The sequence below is a fragment of the Mesocricetus auratus genome, unplaced genomic scaffold, assembly GCF_017639785.1.
Source record: "Mesocricetus auratus isolate SY011 unplaced genomic scaffold, BCM_Maur_2.0 Super-Scaffold_100691, whole genome shotgun sequence".
Taxonomy (NCBI): Eukaryota; Metazoa; Chordata; class Mammalia; order Rodentia; family Cricetidae; genus Mesocricetus; species Mesocricetus auratus.
The window spans coordinates 12,760,946-12,781,389 of NW_024429267.1; the positions used below are offsets into that span (position 1 = coordinate 12,760,946).

The 20,444-nt window shown below is 46.0% G+C and overlaps 1 protein-coding gene across 4 annotated transcripts in view; it reads left to right on the forward strand.

Moving 5' to 3' along the window:
- The window catches only part of Rab27a (RAB27A, member RAS oncogene family), a 51,224-nt gene that overhangs the window by 12,879 nt on the left and 17,901 nt on the right, over positions 1-20,444 (forward strand). Inside the window, exons 1-3 of one of the 4 annotated variants that reach the window (XM_040739939.1) lie at positions 4,682-4,742; positions 17,219-17,393; positions 20,090-20,175. In XM_040739939.1, coding sequence (XP_040595873.1) covers positions 17,241-17,393; positions 20,090-20,175 — 239 coding nt within the window. In that variant the 5' untranslated portion in view covers positions 4,682-4,742; positions 17,219-17,240. Of the gene's footprint in view, positions 1-4,681; positions 4,743-7,070; positions 7,131-11,672; positions 11,778-17,218; positions 17,394-20,089; positions 20,176-20,444 lie in introns of those variants that run through there. The other 3 variants (XM_040739938.1, XM_040739937.1, XM_005073736.4) reach the window with 3 other exon arrangements.

The following is a 20,444-nucleotide window of genomic DNA, read 5'->3' on the forward strand; positions in this document are numbered from 1 at the left end:
CCTCTTCAGGGCCTCCATCCCATGTGTTGGTTTTGAGCAACTTGTGATCTTTTCTGTTACTCCCCCCACAGAAGTTTTGTAACTTTTCCTATGGCAACTTTGTCCTTGTGTTTGTGGGGATCTCAGATGTGAGCAACTTCCTCCCAGCTGCAGTTAACATCTATGGAATGGTGAATTGCTTCAGCTTTGAGGTCAGAAAGGGTTTCTTGTGCTGGGGATAAGAGCCCTTATTTTTCAGATGGGATTGACACAGTGAGTCATTTGGCAGCCCAGTGGGACACTATGGCACCACTATGAAGGAGGAAAGTAAGACACAAATTGGAAACAGACTTCAGGTGTGTTGCCTGGCATCCTTGATGAGTCAGTCCTTGCTAATGTCTGTCCATCTGAAAGTTTAGAAACTGTTACTACAATAAATACCCTAAGGCAGCACCAAGGGCATGTCCAGTCCCTAAAGTGCTTACTGCGCAAGCATAAGGACCTGAGTTCAAGCCCCAGAACCACATAAAACAGCCAGGTGTGTTGCTGGGCTTGGTGGCACATGCCTTTAGTCTCAGCACTCAGGAAGTAGAGGCAGGCGGATCTCTGTTGAGTTTGAGGCCAGCCTGGTCTACGGAGGGAGTTCTAGAACAGCTAGGGCTACACAGAGAAACCCTGTCTCGGGGGGGGGGGAGAAAAGAAAAACACAGACACACTTATACACACATACTCACAGTGTGAAAAGGGAAATCTCTGTGAATTTGAGGCTAACCTGGTCTAAAGAGTAAGTTCCAGACCAGCCAGGGCTATATAGTGAGATCCTGTCTCAAAACCACCAAAGCCAAGAAAAAAGAAAGAAAAAGAAGCTGCAGCTGCCAGGAAGGCCATTTGTGCTTAGAGCGTGTTGCCTGAGTCTTGCTAAGAAGACAGCTTACCATACGTATGAGAAATTATGGAAACATCATCTCATCTAGTCTTCAGCCTTCAAAGCAGTAACCACTCTCGACTTTACCATTGATAAGATCAGCATGGTTTCCGGGCTTGCTGGCCTTTCAGTGTCTTAACTCTGATGGTCTCTGGTGAACTGGGAGAGTTGGTCACCATATCAGCAACCTCCTGCCTCACAGGTGACAGTAAGGAAGTAAGCCTGCAGGGTTCTGTTCAGGCACACAGATGACTGGTACAAGGAAACCTGCCACCTGTTGCAGTCAAGACTTCTGGGATGTGTGTCAGCTCCCTTTTCCTTCTGTGCCACACACACACTACTCGGCATCCTTGGCTGTTTGGTGTCCCTGTGCCTCTTCGCTGAGGAACGGCACACTAGAAGATGGCAGAGTTTACTCTAAAAGCTACCTTGGTGACTGTGCTGAGCAGAGCAGGGAAAATGAAATACAAACGGATAAAGACACAAAAAGCAACCCAGTCTTCAGGAGCCATTTATCACAGAGGCAACTTAGCTTTTGTGGCAACGACTATTATCATATACCCCATTCCAAGCAAATTTAAAACAAACCAAACAAACCAACAACAACACCGTTTATCAATGTGAGTGTGTATGTGTGCTAGCTCTTTTGTGTCGGAATGCTTGTATGAAAAAGTTGATTTTCCCCTTCCTTCATGTGGTTTCCGGGGATCAAACTCAGGTCTTGAGTCTTGGTGCCTGTACCCAGTGAGCCACCTTGCTGTCCCCACAAACAGCTTTAAGTACTTTATAGGCATTGCATAATTCTGTCCTTCTAACGCAATCCCATTATTTTTCCTGTTTCACAGTTGGGTCAGTGAGATAGAAAGGTTGGGTAATTTTCACGAAGCTCCACAGCTGGAGTGGTTTGTTTGAACAGTGAGTCTTTCTCCAGAGCTCAGGTCCTCAATGCCATGTGTCAGGGTAGGTACTCAATTCTGGAGACACAGTGTGGCCAGTCCAGGATGTCTATTGTGATATCCTAAACCATTCAAGAAAAACATCTACATTTTATTTTGTATCAATTTTAAAATCAAGGTTATATACAAATATTGTTCTATAAGGCTTATCGTTATTACTAGTATTATATTGTTATTTGGTTTTTGAGACAGGGTTTTCCTGTGTAGCCCTGCCTGTCCTGGAATTTGGTCTGTAGACCAGGCTGACCTCAAATTCATAGAGATCCTCCTGCCTCTGCCTCCTGAGTTCTGGGATTAAAGGTCTGTGCCACCACTGCCCAGTAAGACCTATTATTAAAACAAAACAAAACAAAAACAAAAACAAAAAAACCCAGCAGACTCTCCATCTTCAGCCATTTCTAGCTCCATTGTCACTCAGTCTGCTGACTTTGCTTGTCCTCACAAACCTAGGTTCTAAATGACACACATATTTCCACATTTCCGAGTTATTTTCATGTTTAGGTGTTTTTTCTTGACACTCAATTGTGAAATAAGAGTGATTAGTTCATTTTCTCCAACACCTCTCCCACACATGTGCAACTTCTGTCCCTTTCCTCTCCACAGACAGTCACATTAGAATTTTTGGCTTAGTTTTACACTGAAACAGGTTTCTCAATGTGTAGCCTGAGCTGACCTGAGACTAACTATGTAGCCTTCTGCAATTAACATCTGATTTATTTGAGTTTATATTTGAACATTGTAGACTGTGTATAATGAGACTGTCAGATAACTGTTAGAATAAAATAAGAGCTGTCGGAAGGGGAAAAAAAAGAATTTATTGCATGTTTAGTTGGTGCTTGTGTAGAATGTCCAGTCCCACTCTTGTGCCTGTGGATAGGCAATTGTCTCCACACTATTGAGGTGTCTCTAATCTGTTTGCATTGTGTGTTTTTGACTCTCTCACTGAAAATTAAATAACTACCTGGGTGTTTAATCCCAGCACTCGGGAGGCAGAGGCAGGCAGATCTCTGTGAATTTGAGGCCAGCCTAGTCTACAGAGTGAGTTCCAGGACAGTCAGGGCTACGTAGAGAAACCCTATCTCAAAACAACAACAACAACAAAAACAAAAATCAAGTAGCCCTCTGTGTTTGTTTATTTCCAAGTTCTCTATCTGCACCACTTGTCTGAGTGTTTTCATGGCAGTACTATACTGTTTTGATTACTGTAACTTTGTGATAGTTTAAAATTAGGAAGTGTAATGCCATTTTCTTGTTCTCTCTCTCTCTCTCTCTCCCTCCCTCCCTCCCTCCCTCCCTCCCTCCCTCCCTCCCTCCCTCCCTCTCTCTCTCTCTCTCTCTCTCTCTCTCCTCTCTCTCTCTCTCTCTCTCTTGTTTTTGAGATGGGGCCTTACTGTGTAGCTTAGGTCAGGCTGGAACTTGTGACCATTCTCTCATCTCAGGCTCCTGAGTACTGTGGTCATAAATGTGTGTTACCATATCCAGTTTTCATTTTCTTATTCAGTTGATGCCATAGGAGTGTGTGTCTGTATGTGCATGAATGTGTGTGTATGTGAACGTGTGTGTGTTTACATGTGTGTATATATATTTTCGTGTGCATTCGAGTGTCCTTATGCATGAGCATGCCTGTACATGTGTATGTATGTGCATGTGTGTAATCTTTAGCAAGAGATATTATTTAACTTATTGTTACTTTCAGTACTGGGGCTCAAACTCAGGGAGAGCACTCCATTTTGAGCTCCATCCTCAGCCCCTCAATTTCTTACTGGGGTGCTCTTGCTGCTCTCGTGTGTCTGGTTGCTCCAGATATGACCTTCAGGACTGTGTTGAAGGGCAGTGGTGAGTGTGAGCATCTTTCTTGGCCTTGATTTTGAGGAAGGCTTACAGCAGCTCAGTAGTGAGAACGATGCAGGCTGTGACTTCGTCACCTGTGTCCTGGGCTGTGGTGAGGGGAATTCCCCTATACCTAATTGTTGAGAGCTTTTGTCATGAAAAGGTTGATCTCTGTCAAATATCTTTTTTAAAATGATTTATTTATTTTTATTTCCTGTGCATTGGTGTTCTTGCCTGAGGGTATCTGATCCCTTGGAACTGGAGTTACAGACAGGGTGAGCTGCCATGTGGATGCTGGGAACTGAACCCAGGTCCTTTGGAAGAGCAGCCAGTGCTCTTAACCACTGAGCCATCTCTCTAGTCCCTTAAGTGTTTTTGTCAAATACCTTGATGATCTTGTTGTGTTTGTCCTTCGTTTTGTTAATGTATATGGCATTATTTATTTATGGGGCTCTCGGAGAGATGGATCAGTGGTTAAGAGCACTTGCTGCTCTTGGAGAGAACCTGGGTTCATTTTGTACTGGGACACTCAAAACCACCTGTGATTCCAGTTCTAGGAGCTCTAACACCTCCTCAGATGCCTGAACACAGTGTCGCACATAAAGACAATAAGACATATGTAACTAAATAAAATTTAAAATAATTTATTTGTTTTGATTTTATGTGTAAGAGCACATACTATTCTTGAAGAGGACCTAGATTCAATTCAATTCCCAGAACCCACATGGCAGCTCCCAACCTCTGCAATTTTCTCTCCAACCTCCTTGGATGGGTTTGATGGAGGAAAGTCCTGATCTCTCCTTTGTCTTGTGGAAATAACAAGTATACTCTGAAGGGCATGGATTGGAGGTGTGACCACATTTGCAGCCAGAATACCAAATAAGTGTTGATCACAATCATCCAGAACAGAAATAGCTTTTTTTTTTTTTTAATGGGGATGAGAGTAGGGAAGATGTGGCCAATGGGAGGAAGAGAGGGAGGAGCCACTGAGGACCTGTAGTTACTGAAGACTGCAGGAGGGGAAAGGCAGGCCTGGAGCAGCAGAGAGCAAGGTAGGCATGCTGAGGGCAGAACATGCTGACTTTGGGGTGCTAGTGGGTGTCTGGGTGGACCCCCCCTGGAGAATGTTTTATCAGTGGGCCTTCAGGTGGAGTTCCATCTAGCTCCATCCCTCTGGCTGGTCACTTGAGTGTGTTCTTCCATGCTGTCTGTTTGGATCAAGCATTGCATTTGTAAAGAAACTGCAGTAAGAAAGCAAATGTGGCCAGGTGTTGGTAGCACACACCTTTAATCCCAGCACTCAGGAGGCAGAGGCAGGCAGATCTCTGTGAGTTCAAGGCCAGCCTGGTCTACAGAGCGAGTTCTAGGACAAGGCTCCAAAACCTACACAGAGAAATCCTATCTCAACAAACAAATGAAAAAAGAAAGCAAGTGTGCTTTCCTGATGTAGGGGAGTAAGAGCAGAAGTGCTGCTCCCAAAGCCTGGCACAGTTAAGAAGTCTGCGTGCTCTGTGTGAGAGCCTGGTGGATTGACCCCAGGGAATCACTTGACTGCTTCTCCCAGCCATATGACGAGCAGCTGAGACTCATTAGCCGGATTGTGGCTTTCTGTGGAGAGGCTGGATCTGAAAATCGGGTAGAATAGACTGTTTTTCAAAAGATTCTTTGGAAAAACTTTCCTAAGTAGGTTATTCAGCTTTTACCATTTCTCTTTGTTGTAACATTAGACAAAAAGTGACCTTGTAGACGAGGAGGTGTGATCACAAGTTGTCAGTTGTTGGTGCCTTGGCAACTGCAGACTAAAGGTTTAGAAAAACACATCAGATTTTCCTCTCCTGTCTCAGGTATGATTTGCATCTGTTCTTGTTTTTTCTTTCAGTGGTTTCAGAGACCTGCTGTGCCAATTTCCAGGCACCGAAAAGGTTCATTTTGTTAGGTTTGAAAGAGCAGGCCCGTATTTCAGAGCTTGGGAGGAAGCTCTGAGTAAAGGGAATGGTTTTCTTCCATCAATCTTTCCACTTTGGGGCAGTTTGGTGTAGGTGGCACTCCGACTTGTGAATGTCTATCATTCAAGATCAGGGTGTTGGCAGGACTGGGTCCTCCTGCATGTGTCAAGGGAGCCTCCATTCCTGTCCTCTCTCCATTCCTGTCCTCTCTCCATTCCTGTCCTCTCCCAGTGCTTTTCCATGTTGTCTGTTGTCTTTCCTCTGTGCAGGTTGGGGACCAGATTCCTGTGTGTACGGGTCCCCATCCTTGTGTGTGGAGGCCAGAGGTCGACCTCTATGACTTTTGCCCTGGTTTTGTTGGGGTTTTTGTTGTTGTTGTTGTCTGTTTGAGATCAGGTTTCTCTATGCAGCCTTGGCTGTTCTAAGGCTTCAAACTCACAGAGATCCACCTGCCTCCTCCTCCTGAGTGCTGGGATTTAAGGTGTATGCCACCACTGCCTAGCTTTTACCTTATGTACTGAGACAAGGTCTCTAGTTGGGCAAGGCTGGCTGACTTGCAAACCCAGGGTCACCTCAACCATGCTTCCACAATGCTGGGATTACAGCTGTCTTCTCCCATGTCCACTTTTTAATATGAGTTTTGGGGTGGCACTCAGGTCCTCAAGTCTGAGGTAGCAAGCCATCTCACCAACCAAGACTTCCCTTTCTCATAAAGACAATGGTACTGACTTCGGGCCCACCCTCCTAATCTTGTTTAACACCTGGCTCCCTCCATTAAGAGTTCTATCTTCGAAAAAGGTTATATCCTGAGATACTGCAAGTTTGCATTTTCATGTGAAATTTTGAGGAAACATTATTCAACTTGAAACAGATGTGTTTGAGAAGTTCTATAATATGACCCTTTGAAGGCCTACCTTCCCAAGACTGGAGAGCTGGCTCAGTGGTTAAGAGCACTGGCTGCTTTTGCAGAGGACCCTGACATCTGATCCACAAGTTGCAGATAGAGGGCCTGAGACTCCGCCTGGAGAGGCCTTTTGAAACCTCAGAGCCCACTCTCAGTGATACACCCCTTCCAACAAGACGACACCCCCTAATCCTTCCTAAACAGTCCAACAACTGGGAACCACACACTTGAACATGAGCCTGTGGGGGCCATTCTCATGGAAACTGTCACAAGTGCTTACCTGGGATACACCGCAAACAAAACGAAGTACAAAAATCTCTCAAATCCCTCCAAATTTGGTGTCGTGCAGGCCATATTTACTGATTACAACACAGTAGAATTAGAAACCGACAATAACAGCAAGCTAGGGTATCACAGCCGATGGAAAAGGACTGGGTGGTGGTGCTCAGTGCATGAGTGAGCTCAAGGCACGCCTGTTCTGTAAACAGATGCTGATAGACATGCAAACAGTCAATTCTAAGAACCCACAGCTACATAGGAAAGGTAGAACAAGGAGAGTCTGCCGTATTTGATCAGACCCTGTCCTCTAGGTAAGTTTATTTTCATTCCTTTGGATTCATCTATTAAAGACTATGCTATTTGGGGGTAGTTAAATATGTGTTGTAAACTTATCAGTAGAGAGAAAAACTTTGAAGATAGACTTAGTGGTCCCTAATGACAGAGGCTTGGAATTCCAATATCTCATCTGTGCCACTGAGAAAGGAAATCCTGTCTTCCCAGTCACACCTCTGGATACTAAGTATCTTGTTACTGGCTTTGTGAGGTAGTGGCCATCTTTATCAGAGCTGCCTGTTTTGTTTTTGACACAGGATCTCACTTTGCATCTTAGTGTGGCCTGGAACTGGGTCAGTAGACCAGGCTGGCCTGGAATCTCCTGAGTGCTGTGATTAAGATGTGCTCCACCATGCCCTATATATCAAAGCTAGGGTTTTTAAAAAATTTTATCTGTTTTATGAATGTTTTTCTTGCATGTATGCACATGGGCATCACATGCATGACTGGTGCCCTTAGAAGCCAGAAAAGGGTGTCAGACCCTCTGAAACTGGAGTGACAGATGGTTGTGAGCCATTTTCCCACTTTTCTTTTCACCCATGTGATGCAGGAAACCAAACCTGGGTCTTCTACAAGAGCCATCTCTCCAGCCTGAGAGTTGTTTTTAATGGCATTACTTAGAATGTTTTCAGGTAATGATTGAGAACCTAATACTATTTTTTAAAACCTAATAATATTTTTAAAAAAGAATTCTGTTTCAGTGGTGTTTAAACATCAGATAATAGATTGATTTTTCTGAGCCTATTGTACTAGGTTTTATTTTCTTTTTTTATAGAACTGGGTTGAGCCTAGTGGTGACGCACACCTTTAATCCCAGCAAGTGGGAAACAAAGGCAGGCAGATGTCATGGTGAACCCAAACGAGGGACCCATTTTTGTGGGAACTCATTGAGAAGGCTCACAAATGCAGACGCTTGTACAGCAAGCACATGTTGGTTGACTGACGGTGACAGGTTTGGGAAAGAAAATCTGGAAGCATGGGACAAGAGATCCAAAAGATGATGCTGGGCGGTGGTGGCGCACGCCTTTAGTCCAGCACTCGGGAGGCAGAGGAAGGTGGATCTCTGTGAGTTTGAGACCAGCCTGGTCTACAAGAGCTAGTTCCAGGACAGCCTCCAAAGCCACAGAGAAACCCTGTTTCGAAAAACAAAACAAAAAAAGAGATCCAAAAGATGAAAAAGATTGCAAGATAAACCCATGGTATGGAGTTTAGTATTATAGTGCAACGTGTGTGGTGGACACGTGTGACTCTGCAAATGAAAACCAGCTGGAAATGTTGAGTGCTGTAGGAAGCCACCTGGACCTAAAGAGCACGTTGCCATGGATACAGAACAGCTCTGTTTGATATGGTTGATTAGGGCATGAGGGACTCAAGCGGGGAACGAAGCTGTATTTGGTCGACCAGAGCAGCCTTTGTGAGCATCTCTGTGCCAAGCCAATTTGTCCTTCAGGGTGGGGTGATGGGGTAGGAGTCCTGCATACAGCACTCAGCACAGAAAATTGTGCTTTGTACTTTACGTTAAAGAAGCCAGATTGATTACAGAGTACTGGAAACACCACTCCTTTATAAACCCAGTGAAAATAACACCTTGGTATGTAGATGAATGGGTGCAGAAAGCAGGGTGTCAAATACCCAGGACCCAATTTCTCTATGGATGAGAAAATGAAGAGCACACATTCTCTTTCTTAAACAGTCAACTCAGTTATACTGACAACTCGGGGTTGTTTGCATAACTGCTTTCATTATATGAATAGACATATAATTCATATTTTTCCTGGAACAAGAGAGCACCGTTGTCCGGTCACAGAGTGAAGGGCTCGCAGCTCGCTCTGGCGCATTTCCCTGGTTGTTGGCCATCTTTGGTGCATGTAGCTGTGTGAGTCGGAGCTGCATCACACAAGTCCATGTCCTGAGAGGACGAGTCTGCACAGAATCCCCACCCGGGCTTCTGAAAGGCATTTGTGTTGTGGGATGTTAGAGATCCTCTTTCCACCGTCCGGTCCTTCAGTGTCCTCTGCTCTATGGTTTAATCAACCCTGGTTGCTGTAGCAGAGGCGCAGTATGGAACAGTTCTACCTTGAGCAGCAGGCCCAGGCGTTCAGTGGTCTCTGGCATAACTGATGGCCCCACATTCTGTAGCTTCAGAGCCTGTGAGCAGCAGATGGGCTTGCAGGTAGTCCATCTTCCAGGTGGCTTAGGTTGCTCCTCTGTTTCCATGCTTGGAGAATGTTTTCTCTCGTATCTTTGAGGAATGTCATTTCTTAGTGTCATCCTCTCAATTGAGTGGAAAGCGCCAGGCTTACAGATGTGAGGTGGGGCCCAAGCCCTGACCTGCCTGGAGCCATGAGCAGCCCTGACTGAGTTCATCCACTCTCAGACACTTCATTGCTCCCTTTACCCAGGAGGGTGTGGTGTTTGTCACCCTGTAGAAGATCCTGGCTCCAGGTCCTGTTCTTCACGTCTCCCTTGTCCCCACAGAAAGCAGCCACCCACTGGGAGTGGACTTGGCACACTTCATTTTTATCAAATTCTTGGAGACAGCCTAGCTTCAAGGTGTCATTTAGAGGCATGCTCAGCTGTGGGCTGGCGTTCCATGACAGTGACACATGGCTGTGTGCATTGTGGGGCTCCCTCCACATTATTTAAGATATTACTCAGGAAGCCAATCAGCCACGCCTGTGTTCTACACACGGAAGGTGGTGTCCTCCCTCCCGTTAGACTGTGTGTAAAGCCAGAGGCTCTGGTCTGAAACTGTAAGTACTACACACCCAGCGTTTTGGTAAATTTCCTAAATCCCTGGGAAGAAGCATATATTCTGATCCTCAAAGAGGCCTCGGCAGTAAGTCTAGATGTTGCCTCTTGAGTAAGTGAATCAATGGTCCACACTGGGATAAAAAGCTAGCATTCCCTTTGAGTCGTGAACTCAGGAAAGGTCTAATCGCCTGTGCTTCCCTGTGGCTCGGCAGCTCATGTCACCACTTCCGGGCCTTTGGGGCCCACTGCTAAGGGATGGCAATTTTAGAAATGCTTAGTGGACTTTGGAACTAACAGCACTTAAGTTTTCTTCAAGCTGGTTCTTTTCCCCCCTGACCCTAAGTGTCTTTCTGAAAATTCAAGTGCAGACTGAATTAACAATAAAAATAGGTTTTAGGACACAGTGGTCCTTATCTTTAATTCTAGCCTCCAGAAGATAGAACAGGAAGGTCTGTGAGTTTGGGGCCACACTGGGATATGTAGTGAAATCTGTGCCAGCCAGGGTCACACGGTGGGACCCTCTCTAAACAACCGTGACAAACCTGCACTTATTGCTAGGATAGGTAAGATGGCTTACTGGGTACAGGTACTGCTGTCAAGCATGATGTCTTGAATGAACCCAGATGGTGGAAGGAAAGAACTAACTTCTGCATAGTTTTCCTCTGACCTCTACACATGCCTCACCTCCCCCCCCAAATAAATAGAAACAAACAAACCTCTGTACTGCTAATGAGTCGAAATGGTTGGACACGTGAATCAATCACTTTGCTGAAATCATCCTGTGAGTTCCCTCAATCTGTGAGTCACATCTGTGAGCTTAGTAGGGTTGTTAGGATGGTTGGCTTTACCCGCCCACTTGACACAACCTAGAGTCACTAGGGCAGAGAGTCTCAGCAAGGGATTCATGTACATCAGGGTGGCCTATGAGCCAGGCTGCAGAATTGTCTTGATCACCTGAACTGGTAGATGGTTGGATCATTCCCTGGGTTTGAGCCCTGCCCTGAAGGAGAGTGGAGGAAGAGAGCTGCCCACCAAGCATACGTGAATGCGTTCAACCTCTCTGCTCTTGACTGTGGATATGGTCTGACCAGCTGCTTCCCGCTCCTGCCAGTGTCATTTCCCGAAATGATGGGCTGCCATCTGGAAGCATGAGCTGAAATGTGTGTGTGTGTGTGTGTGTGTGTGCAATGTTTAATGAAAAAGGGATCAAGGAGGGGTTTGTGGGAGGATTTGGAGGGAGGAAAGGGAGAAATGGTGTAATTATTTATAATCTCAAAAATTAGAAAACAGTAAAAAACCCTCCCATTCCCCTAAATTGCCTGTTGTCAGGGTGTTATCACAACAGCAGAATAAAGGTGGGCTGTTCCTTTTTCACTCTCTGGAAAACAATGTTTAGAGGTTTTGTTGTGTTTTTGTTAGTTTGGGTACTAGGAATTAAACCCAGGGCCCCAGACTGCTAGGCCAGTGCTCTAACACTGGCCCGTATTCTCAGGGTCCTTTTTACTGTTCCTTTAGAGGCGAGGTGTCACTGGATTGCCCAGGCTGGCCTTGTCCTTTCTGTCTTCCTCCTGCCGGAGCTTCTGGAGTAGCTGGGATTCCAGGCTTGTACCACCAAGCCCCGCCTTCTTTTCCTCCTTTTTGAAATAAGGAAGCTCTTTGCCTCGTAGGCACTTATCTCACATGTGGTTGGTGCTGAGGAAACGGGTGTTCCTTGCTTTCTATTGTTAGTCTAGCGAGAAGGAGGGTGGGGAGCACTTTGAAAAATATTTGTGTAAGGAGGAGAGAGAAGGCAGCTGAGCAGGAGCCACCGGGAGCTTTTGACACGGGTGGAGGCACTGAAACAGTACTTCCTCCAGGAGACAGGGACTTCGGTATGTGACCGCAGCAGATCCTTCGCTTCCTTATTTAATTAATCTTTTTAATGTAGATGAGTTTCTGGGCATTTCCCAGTTCTGATAGTCACCGACAGATCATGGAGTGTCCACCAGCTAGTAAAGGGACTACACAGCCTGAGATAATCTGGCTAATGTGCTGGTTAGCTTTTGTCAACCGGACACAAGCTCCAGTCATCTGGGAAGGGGGAACCTCCACTGAGAAAATTACTCCACCAGATTGACCTGTGGGTGAGCCTGTGGTGAATTTTCTAGGGCCCAGCTCACTGTGACCATGTTACCCTGGGCTGGTGGTCTTGGGGGTGTGCAAAAAGGCCCACTGAGCAAGCCGTGGAGGCCAAGGCAATAGGCAATACTCCATGGTCTCTGCCTCCGTTCTTGCCTTCAGGGTTCTACCTTGAGTTCCTCCCTTGGTTTCCTTTCATGCAGGACTGTAAGCTGTAAATCCAAATACACCCTTTCCTCCCCAAGTCTTTCGGTCATGGTGATTATCATAGTAATAGAAAAATAGCTAAGACAGCTGTGGATGTGCAACATTCCGACTGCCTACATTGAGGGAGATTTAGTCAATTAGTCTTGCAGAACTGTATGTGTAAATACATGTGTGCACATGTGAAAACCAGAGTTGGCATCAGGTGTCTTCCTTCATCACTCTCCACCTTATTTATTTATTTATTTATTTATTTTGAGACGGGGTCTCTCTGACTCTGGAACTCATGGATTAGACAAGCCATGGAACTCATGGCTGACCAGCTGGCTCTGAGGATCTGAATTTGCATGACAAGTCCAGTCTACCTCTTACAATTTACAGAAGCACACCCTCCCTTCCCACCCCTGCCCAAAGCTTCTGGTGGCTTAGTATAGGCTGAGCATTGTGCTGGGAACTCCACAGACAGCATCTCATTAGGATCTCAGAGCAGGCATGTGAGGTGGTGTATCATCATCATCATCATCATCATATCTCTCTCTCTCTCTCTCTCTCTCTCTCTCTCTCTCTCTCTCTCTGTCTCTGTCTCTCTCTCAGACAAGGTTTCTCTGTGGCTTTGGAGCCTCTCCTGGAACTTGCTCTGTAGAGCAGTGGTGGCACAGAGGCAGGTGGAACTCCGTGAGTTTGAGGCCAGCCTGGTCTACAGAGTGAGTTCCAGGATAGCCAGAGCTACACACAGAGAAATGCTGTCTCAAAAAACAAAAACAAAAACCAAAACTAAATAAATAAAAATAAAATAAAACTAAAACAAACAAAACACAAACAGTGTTGTAGCACATGCCTTTAATCCCAGGGGGCAGAGAAGGGCAGATCTATGAATTTGAGGATAGTCTGGTGTACATAGTTAGTTCCAGAATACTTAGGAGTATACAGAGAAACCCTGTCTGGAAAAACAAAGCAACAAAAAAGGGTGACATCATCAGTAAAAGTAATCTGACTGGGGGCTGGCGAGATAGCTGGGGCTGGGGAGACGGCTCAGAGGTTAAGAGCACTGGCTGCTCTTCCAGAGGTCTTGAGTTCAATTCCCATCATCCACGTGGAGAGATGGCTCAGTGGATAAGAGCACTGGCTGCTCTTCCAGAGGACCTGAGTTCAATTCCCATCATCCACTTGGAGAGATGGCTCAGTGGATAAGAGCACTGGCTGCTCTTCCAGAGGCCCTGAGTTCAATTCCCATCATCCACTTGGAGAGATGGCTCAGTGGATAAGAGCACTGGCTGCTCTTCCAGAGGCCCTGAGTTCAATTCCCATCATCCACGTGGAGAGATGGCTTAGTGGATAAGAGCACTGGCTGCTCTTCCAGAGGACCTGAGTTCAATTCCCATCATCCACGTGGAGAGATGGCTCAGTGGATAAGAGCACTGGCTGCTCTTCCAGAGGACCTGAGTTCAATTCCCATCATCCACGTGGAGAGATGGCTCAGTGGATAAGAGCACTGGCTGCTCTTCCAGAGGCCCTGAGTTCAATTCCCATCATCCACTTGGAGAGATGGCTCAGTGGATAAGAGCACTGGCTGCTCTTCCAGAGGCCCTGAGTTCAATTCCCATCATCCACTTGGAGAGATGGCTCAGTGGATAAGAGCACTGGCTGCTCTTCCAGAGGCCCTGAGTTCAATTCCCATCATCCACGTGGAGAGATGGCTTAGTGGATAAGAGCACTGGCTGCTCTTCCAGAGGACCTGAGTTCAATTCCCATCATCCACGTGGAGAGATGGCTCAGTGGATAAGAGCACTGGCTGCTCTTCCAGAGGCCCTGAGTTCAATTCCCATCATCCACGTGGAGAGATGGCTTAGTGGATAAGAGCACTGGCTGCTCTTCCATAGGACCTGAATTCAATTCCCATCATCCACGTGGAGAGATGGCTTAGTGGATAAGAGCACTGGCTGCTCTTCCATAGGACCTGAATTCAATTCCCATCATCCACGTAGAGGCAGGGGCGGGAGAGGTGGTGACTTGAAGATGAATGAAGGTCCTTGCCTGAGGTTTATTAATTCTATGAATCTATGCTAATAGCCCCACAGGAAGCACCTAGTGTTAGAGCCCAGTATCCAGTAAACAGGAGAGTATGAGGGCAGGTGCCTGATGTGCAGACAGATGGGGAACACTGCCTCTCATGGGCAGGAAGAGGTGTCCAGAGGTGTCATGTGAGTGGGACACAAGGTCATTGTTCTGATTATCAAGAGAGTTTGTTAGCATTTGCCATGAGAATGCACAGGACTTTCCTAGAAGTGGGTGTGGGTGTGGGTGTGAGAGAGAGAGAGAGAGAGAGAGAGAGAGAGAGAGAGAAAGAGAGGGAAAGAGAGAGAAAGAGAGGGAAAGAGAGAGAAAGAGAGAGAGACAGAGACAGAGACACAGAAAGAGACAGAGAGACAGAGACAGAGAGACTGACTGACTACTGACTGACTGTATAGTTCTGGCTGGCCTGGAACTCTGTGTAGACCAAGCTGGCTTGAACTCACAGAAATCTGCCCACCTCTGCTTCCCTTTGATCCTGCTGGGATCAAAAGTATCTAACTTCCCATTCCCCCAACATGATGAGACATGTTTCTCTTTGGACAGGCATGGTGCATTTGCATCTGTTGAGGAGGTAAAATAGATAATGAATAGCACAGCAAAGGAGACAAGCCACTGTGGTTGGTGAAGATGAGTTGTTTCAGTTGATCTTGAAGAATTTTGAGCACTTCCTGTTAGAAAACCCAGGTGGAGGTGGAGTTAGCGTTGGGGTTATGATTTCTACTCCACTATGGAACCCACTTCCTGAGTGTGTGTAGCAGCTAGGAAGTCTGACCAATAAGTAGGAAACAATGACCAAGTATACAGAAGCCATCAGACAGATTTGACTTGTGAGTTAGTCATATCTTGTTTCGAGCATGTGTGTGTGTGTGTGTGTGTGTGTGCGCGCGCGCGCACACACACATACGTGTGTTCATGCATGCATCCATGTGTATACGTGTGCATGTGGAAGCCAGAGGTTGGTGTCAGGTATCTCTCTCCAACCCTCTTCACTCTACCTTTAGAGACAGGGTACCCACCAAATCCAGAGCTCACCAATTGGCTAGGTTGGCTGGCCGTATTTGCCTATCCCTACACCTCTGTCATTGGGTTAAGGACATGTGCCTGGCTTGTCATATGGGTATCAGGGAATCTGAACTCAGATCCTCATGCTTGCACAGTTAAGTGTTTTATGAACTGAGCCACCTCCTGGGAATTGTAGGTGTGCCCTAACATGAAAATGAGTAAGACAAACCAAAGTGTTTAAACCCCAAGTGAAAAGAGGGAGCAGCTAGGATCTAGCACTGAGAAGAGGGCTGTGACCTCTGAGCTCTGGGAGTCACCATTCATTCCTTGTCCCATCTGTCTCCATCTGCACATTTTTTCTTTGAAACACAATCTCAACTCAGGTTGGCCTCAAACTCAGGATCCTCCTGCACCCTCTTGCACGTACTGGGGTTACATTCCTGTACCCCCTTGCCCATACTGGGGTTACAGTCCTGCACCCCCTTGCACATACTGGGGTTACAGGCCTGCACCCCCTTGCACGTACTGGGGTTACAGGCCTGCAGCACCTTGCTTCATTCTCTCTCCTTCCTACATTTCCCTTTTCCCATTTATGTCTTTCTCTTTGTCCTATTTTTTAAGACAGTTTCACTATATAGTCCTGGTTGGCTGAGAGCTCACTGTATAGACCAGGTCAGCCCTCAGACTCATAGGCAATCCTCCTGCCCTTGCTTCTGGAATGCTGGGATTGCAGGTACGCGCTACCACACCCAGCTGTCCCTTTTATTGTTGCCAGTTTTTGTTTTATGTGGTCTACCATGTTTGCAATTAGCCGTCTTACTGTCATTGTCACTTGGAGTTCTCTTCTCTGTAGTTCCACAGCATGTATGTTAAGTTAAAATAAGCTGCTCAGCTGAGAGATGGCTCAACAGTTAAGAGCACTGACTGCACTTGTAGAGGACCTGGGTTTAATTCCCAGCACCAACCTGGTGGCTCACAACCCTCTGTAACTTCAATTCCAGGGGACCCAATGCCCTCTCCTGGCCTCCATGGGCACTGCACCCTTGTGGTGCAAATATCCAACAAAATTTTTTTAAAAAGCACTAAGCTGTTATTTATTTGCTATTTCGTCAGCATCTCATCCAATAGTTATTAGGTTCTCAGGGACAGTGGACACTGTATTTCCCTCCCTCACAGACCCCTAGACACAGGGTGTCACATAGAAGCACTTGATGAGCGCCAGGCATGGTGGTGCATCCTGTCTTTAATCCAGGCACTTGGGAGGCAGAGGCAAGAAGATCAGGAGGTCTAGGACAACCTGAGCTACCTGAGACCCTGCCTCAAAAATTAGCAAATAAAAATCCCGGACAGACAAACCCCCAAACAAAGCAAGCAAACAAATGGAAGTACTTACAGAACAAAATACTTCCACTTTAATAGTGGAAAACTCTGATATTTTCTTTTTTAATTAAAAAATTAGTATGTGGGCTGGAACAATAGCTCAGCAGTTAAGAGCACTCGCTGCTGCGCTCCAGAAGACCTGAATTCAATTCCCAGCATCACATGGCAGCTTACAAGTGCTTGTAACTCCTGTTCCAGGGGATCCAATGCCCTCACACACACTTATGTGCAGGCAAAACGTCAATGCACACAAAATAAAAATAAGTAAATCGTTAAAAAATTAGTGTGTGTGTGTGTCTGTGTGTGTGTATGCACACACGCGCTATGGCTTGCGTGTGTCAGTCAGAAGACGACCCTGTGGATTTGACTCTGTCCTACCTTGACATGGGTTAACTCAGGTCATCAGCCTTGTGTATCTGAACTCTGTCCACGGAGCCGTCCCAGCACACTAATTCTAGTATTTCTGGTGGACTTTGCTAATTCTAGTATTTCTGGTGGGCTTTGCTAATTAACTCCATTTATTTGTGTCTCACAGGTGAAGCACAGAGTCCTTCATCATGTCGGATGGGGATTATGATTACCTCATCAAGTTTTTGGCCTTGGGAGACTCTGGAGTGGGGAAGACCAGTGTGCTTTACCAGTATACAGATGGGAAATTCAACTCCAAATTCATCACCACAGTGGGCATTGATTTCAGAGAAAAGAGAGTGGTAAGTTCTACACCCTTCATAAGAATCTAATCTGACTCAAAAAATTAATAGGCCTTTTAGTTTGCTTTGTAGGACTTAAGAAGCCAAAGGTTGGTACCTAAAATTAGAGTACAGAGGAAAGTGTGGCTGAGTGTGGCAGTGCATGCCTTTAATCCCAATGCTCTGGAGGTAGAGATGAGCAGATCTCTGTGAGTTTGAAAGCAGCAAAGTCTATAAAGCAAGCAAGCAAATAAATAAATAAATAAGAAAGGGTGTTGTGTTCACTTCGTGGAAAGTAACTGGGAATCTTCACGACACTTCATATAAAACCCTTTGACACATTAAAGTGCATATTACTTTTTTCTTTTAAAAATACTTATTTTTAATCATGTGCCTGTGTGTCCCTGTGAGTATGTTCTCTCTCCCTCTCCCCCTCTCCTCCTCTCTCTCTCTCTCTCTCTCTCTCTGTGTGTGTGTGTGTGTGTGTGTGTGTGTGTGTGTGTGTGTGTGCGTGCATCCATGGAGGCCAGAGGTGTTGGACCCCTGGAGCTGGAGTCACAGGTGTTTGTGAGCCACCTGATGTAGGTGCTGGAAATCAAACTTGGGTCATCTTCAAGAACAGGCTATTCTCTTAACCACTGAGCCACTAGCCTTCAGCTCTAAAGTAAACATTTCTATTAGCATCTACCCTTGTCGTGAAGTCTGCCCCTTCTGTTCCTGTTGGCTGGGCTGGGCCTTATATTTTTGTTATTGTCTCATCTTTAAATGCAGCTCTCTTAACTGAAGCCTGTAGTTCTACACGTAACACTGCATTCCAGGAGTATGAGAATGGGATATAAGTGTGGGATACTGCCGGTGATGTAGTGTGTTGCAGAATGGTGGTGGGAAAGTGTGCATGCGTGCGTGCGTGCGTGCGTGCGTTCGTGTGTGTGTGTGTGTACACTGGTGTTTGTATTTAAGAGAACTAGAGGAGTGCAGGGGCTTCTGATGCAGGGTGATGAGGGCAGGAGGTCACACTGTTACAATGCAAAGGAGAGATGATGGCTTTCCATGCATGATGTTCCTTGGAAACCCCAGTTACATTGCCACTGGTAGGTCCAGAAAGGGTGAAACCAAAGGGCCTTCAGTACATGTATTCTGTCAGGGAAGCTGCAGGTCCCTAGCTTCTAGGGCAGAACAAGTTATTCCCTTTAGCCTATTATAGGTCCTTTCTACTACCCATCTTGTTTTATTTTATCATTTCAGGGTCTTTAGCTGACCTTGAACTCTTACTCCTCCTGCCTCAGACTCACAAGTGCTAGGGTTACAGGTATGTGCCATCATACCCAGCAGTCAGAGAATCTTACAGACACCCAGACTCACTGAGTGAGATGGATGTCCTAAGAAGTGCTCATGGCCATTGGTGGAATCATTGCATCATCAGTCTTCTATATCTGGGTTGAATCACCATGGAGTCACCCATCCTTATACAGTGTAATTAAGTCTAGAGTGATAGATGTGTATGTCACATCACTGGCCCCTGTAGACTTTCTACTGTCTGTCTGTCGTCTGTGTCTTTCCATCTCTGTCTCTCTGTCCTCCCCATCCTCCTTCCCTTCCTGCTTCCCTGCCTCTTTTCCTCGCTCCTGCTCCCTGGCCCCATGTACAGACTTTTTCTTGTCATTATTCTGAATAACACAGTAGCAGTCTCAAACATTTTGGAAGCGTGTATATGTGTTGGTGAGTTGGTGTCACTTGCTAGTGCTGACGATGTATGTAGGTGGTTGTTTTTTCTAATTACCTCTCACCTTATAACCTGGCTTGTTTTGTTCATGGTGATCTGAGGGTTGAACTTGGGGACCTCAAGTATGCTGGGTGAGTGCTCTGCCTCTGAAGGCATCTCCAGCTCTTCCTTTTGTTCTGAAGTAGATTTATTGATGTGCAATTCTCAAGTAAAACCCATATTTTTTCCCCCGATATGTAGCCTTGCTGTCCTGAAACTTACTCTGTAGACCAGTCTGGCCTTGAACTCATAGAGAACCTCCTGCCTCTGCCTCCCAGTGCTGGGATTAAAGTCGTGTGCCACCTCTGCTCAGCTAAAACCCATCCATTTAAAGTGTAGAACTCAGTAGGTTTTTCCTAGCATATTCGTGTGATGTAACCATCACAACTATTTATTTGCATATTTGTTGGTTTATTTCATCTTTTGGATTAATTTATCTTTGTTGTATGTGTATGAGAGCCTGTATGTATGGATAATATATGTGTGTACTACATGTGTGTCTTGAGCCCACAGAGGCCAGAAGAAAGTATCATATTTCCCTGGAACTGGAGTTTTAAGTGGCTGATTATTTTAACTTTCAGGAGTATAACTGCAAATTTGATAAATAGCTGAGGATGACCTTTTTATCCTTCTGTGTCTCACCTCCCAAGTGCTGGGGTTGCGGCCATGTGCCGCCATGCCTGGTTTTGTGGTGCTGGGAATGGAACCGAGAGCTTCATGGATGCTGGGCAAGACCCTAGCACTCTAGCTGCATCCTCAGCTAGGCACAGATGTCCTAGTAGGAAGCATCACTACCCAAGTGCAGTTATTGCAACAAAGTACAAACCTGGTTGCATTAGGTACTCAGTTCTCTTGAGAAGTGGAGATGCTGTGGGGTTTTGTGCTGAACAGAAGGTCAAGAAGAACCCACCCATCTCAGAATCTCCCTTGGTTTCTCTTTGCTTTGATGTTTTAGGTGTACAGAGCTAATGGGCCAGATGGAGCTGTGGGCCGAGGCCAGAGAATCCACCTGCAGTTATGGGACACGGCGGGCCAGGAGAGGTATGTCCTCCTCAGGGCTCTCTCCACACTGACCCTGGCAGGCAAAGGCAACCAGTTGGCTCACCTGGTGAGACGAGCTGCCAGATCAGTCTGTTGCCAGCCTCAGGTGACAGTGACCGGCATATTTTCTCCAAGATCAAAGGAGATGTGAATCTCCTTAAAATTAAACCTTCTTTCCCGAGATCCTTTTTTTCTCCCATTTTAGTCTTTCCCCCATTGCCTTTTGCTGTCTGCTCACCTGTAAGGGAGACCTAAGGCTGCTTGCTTTG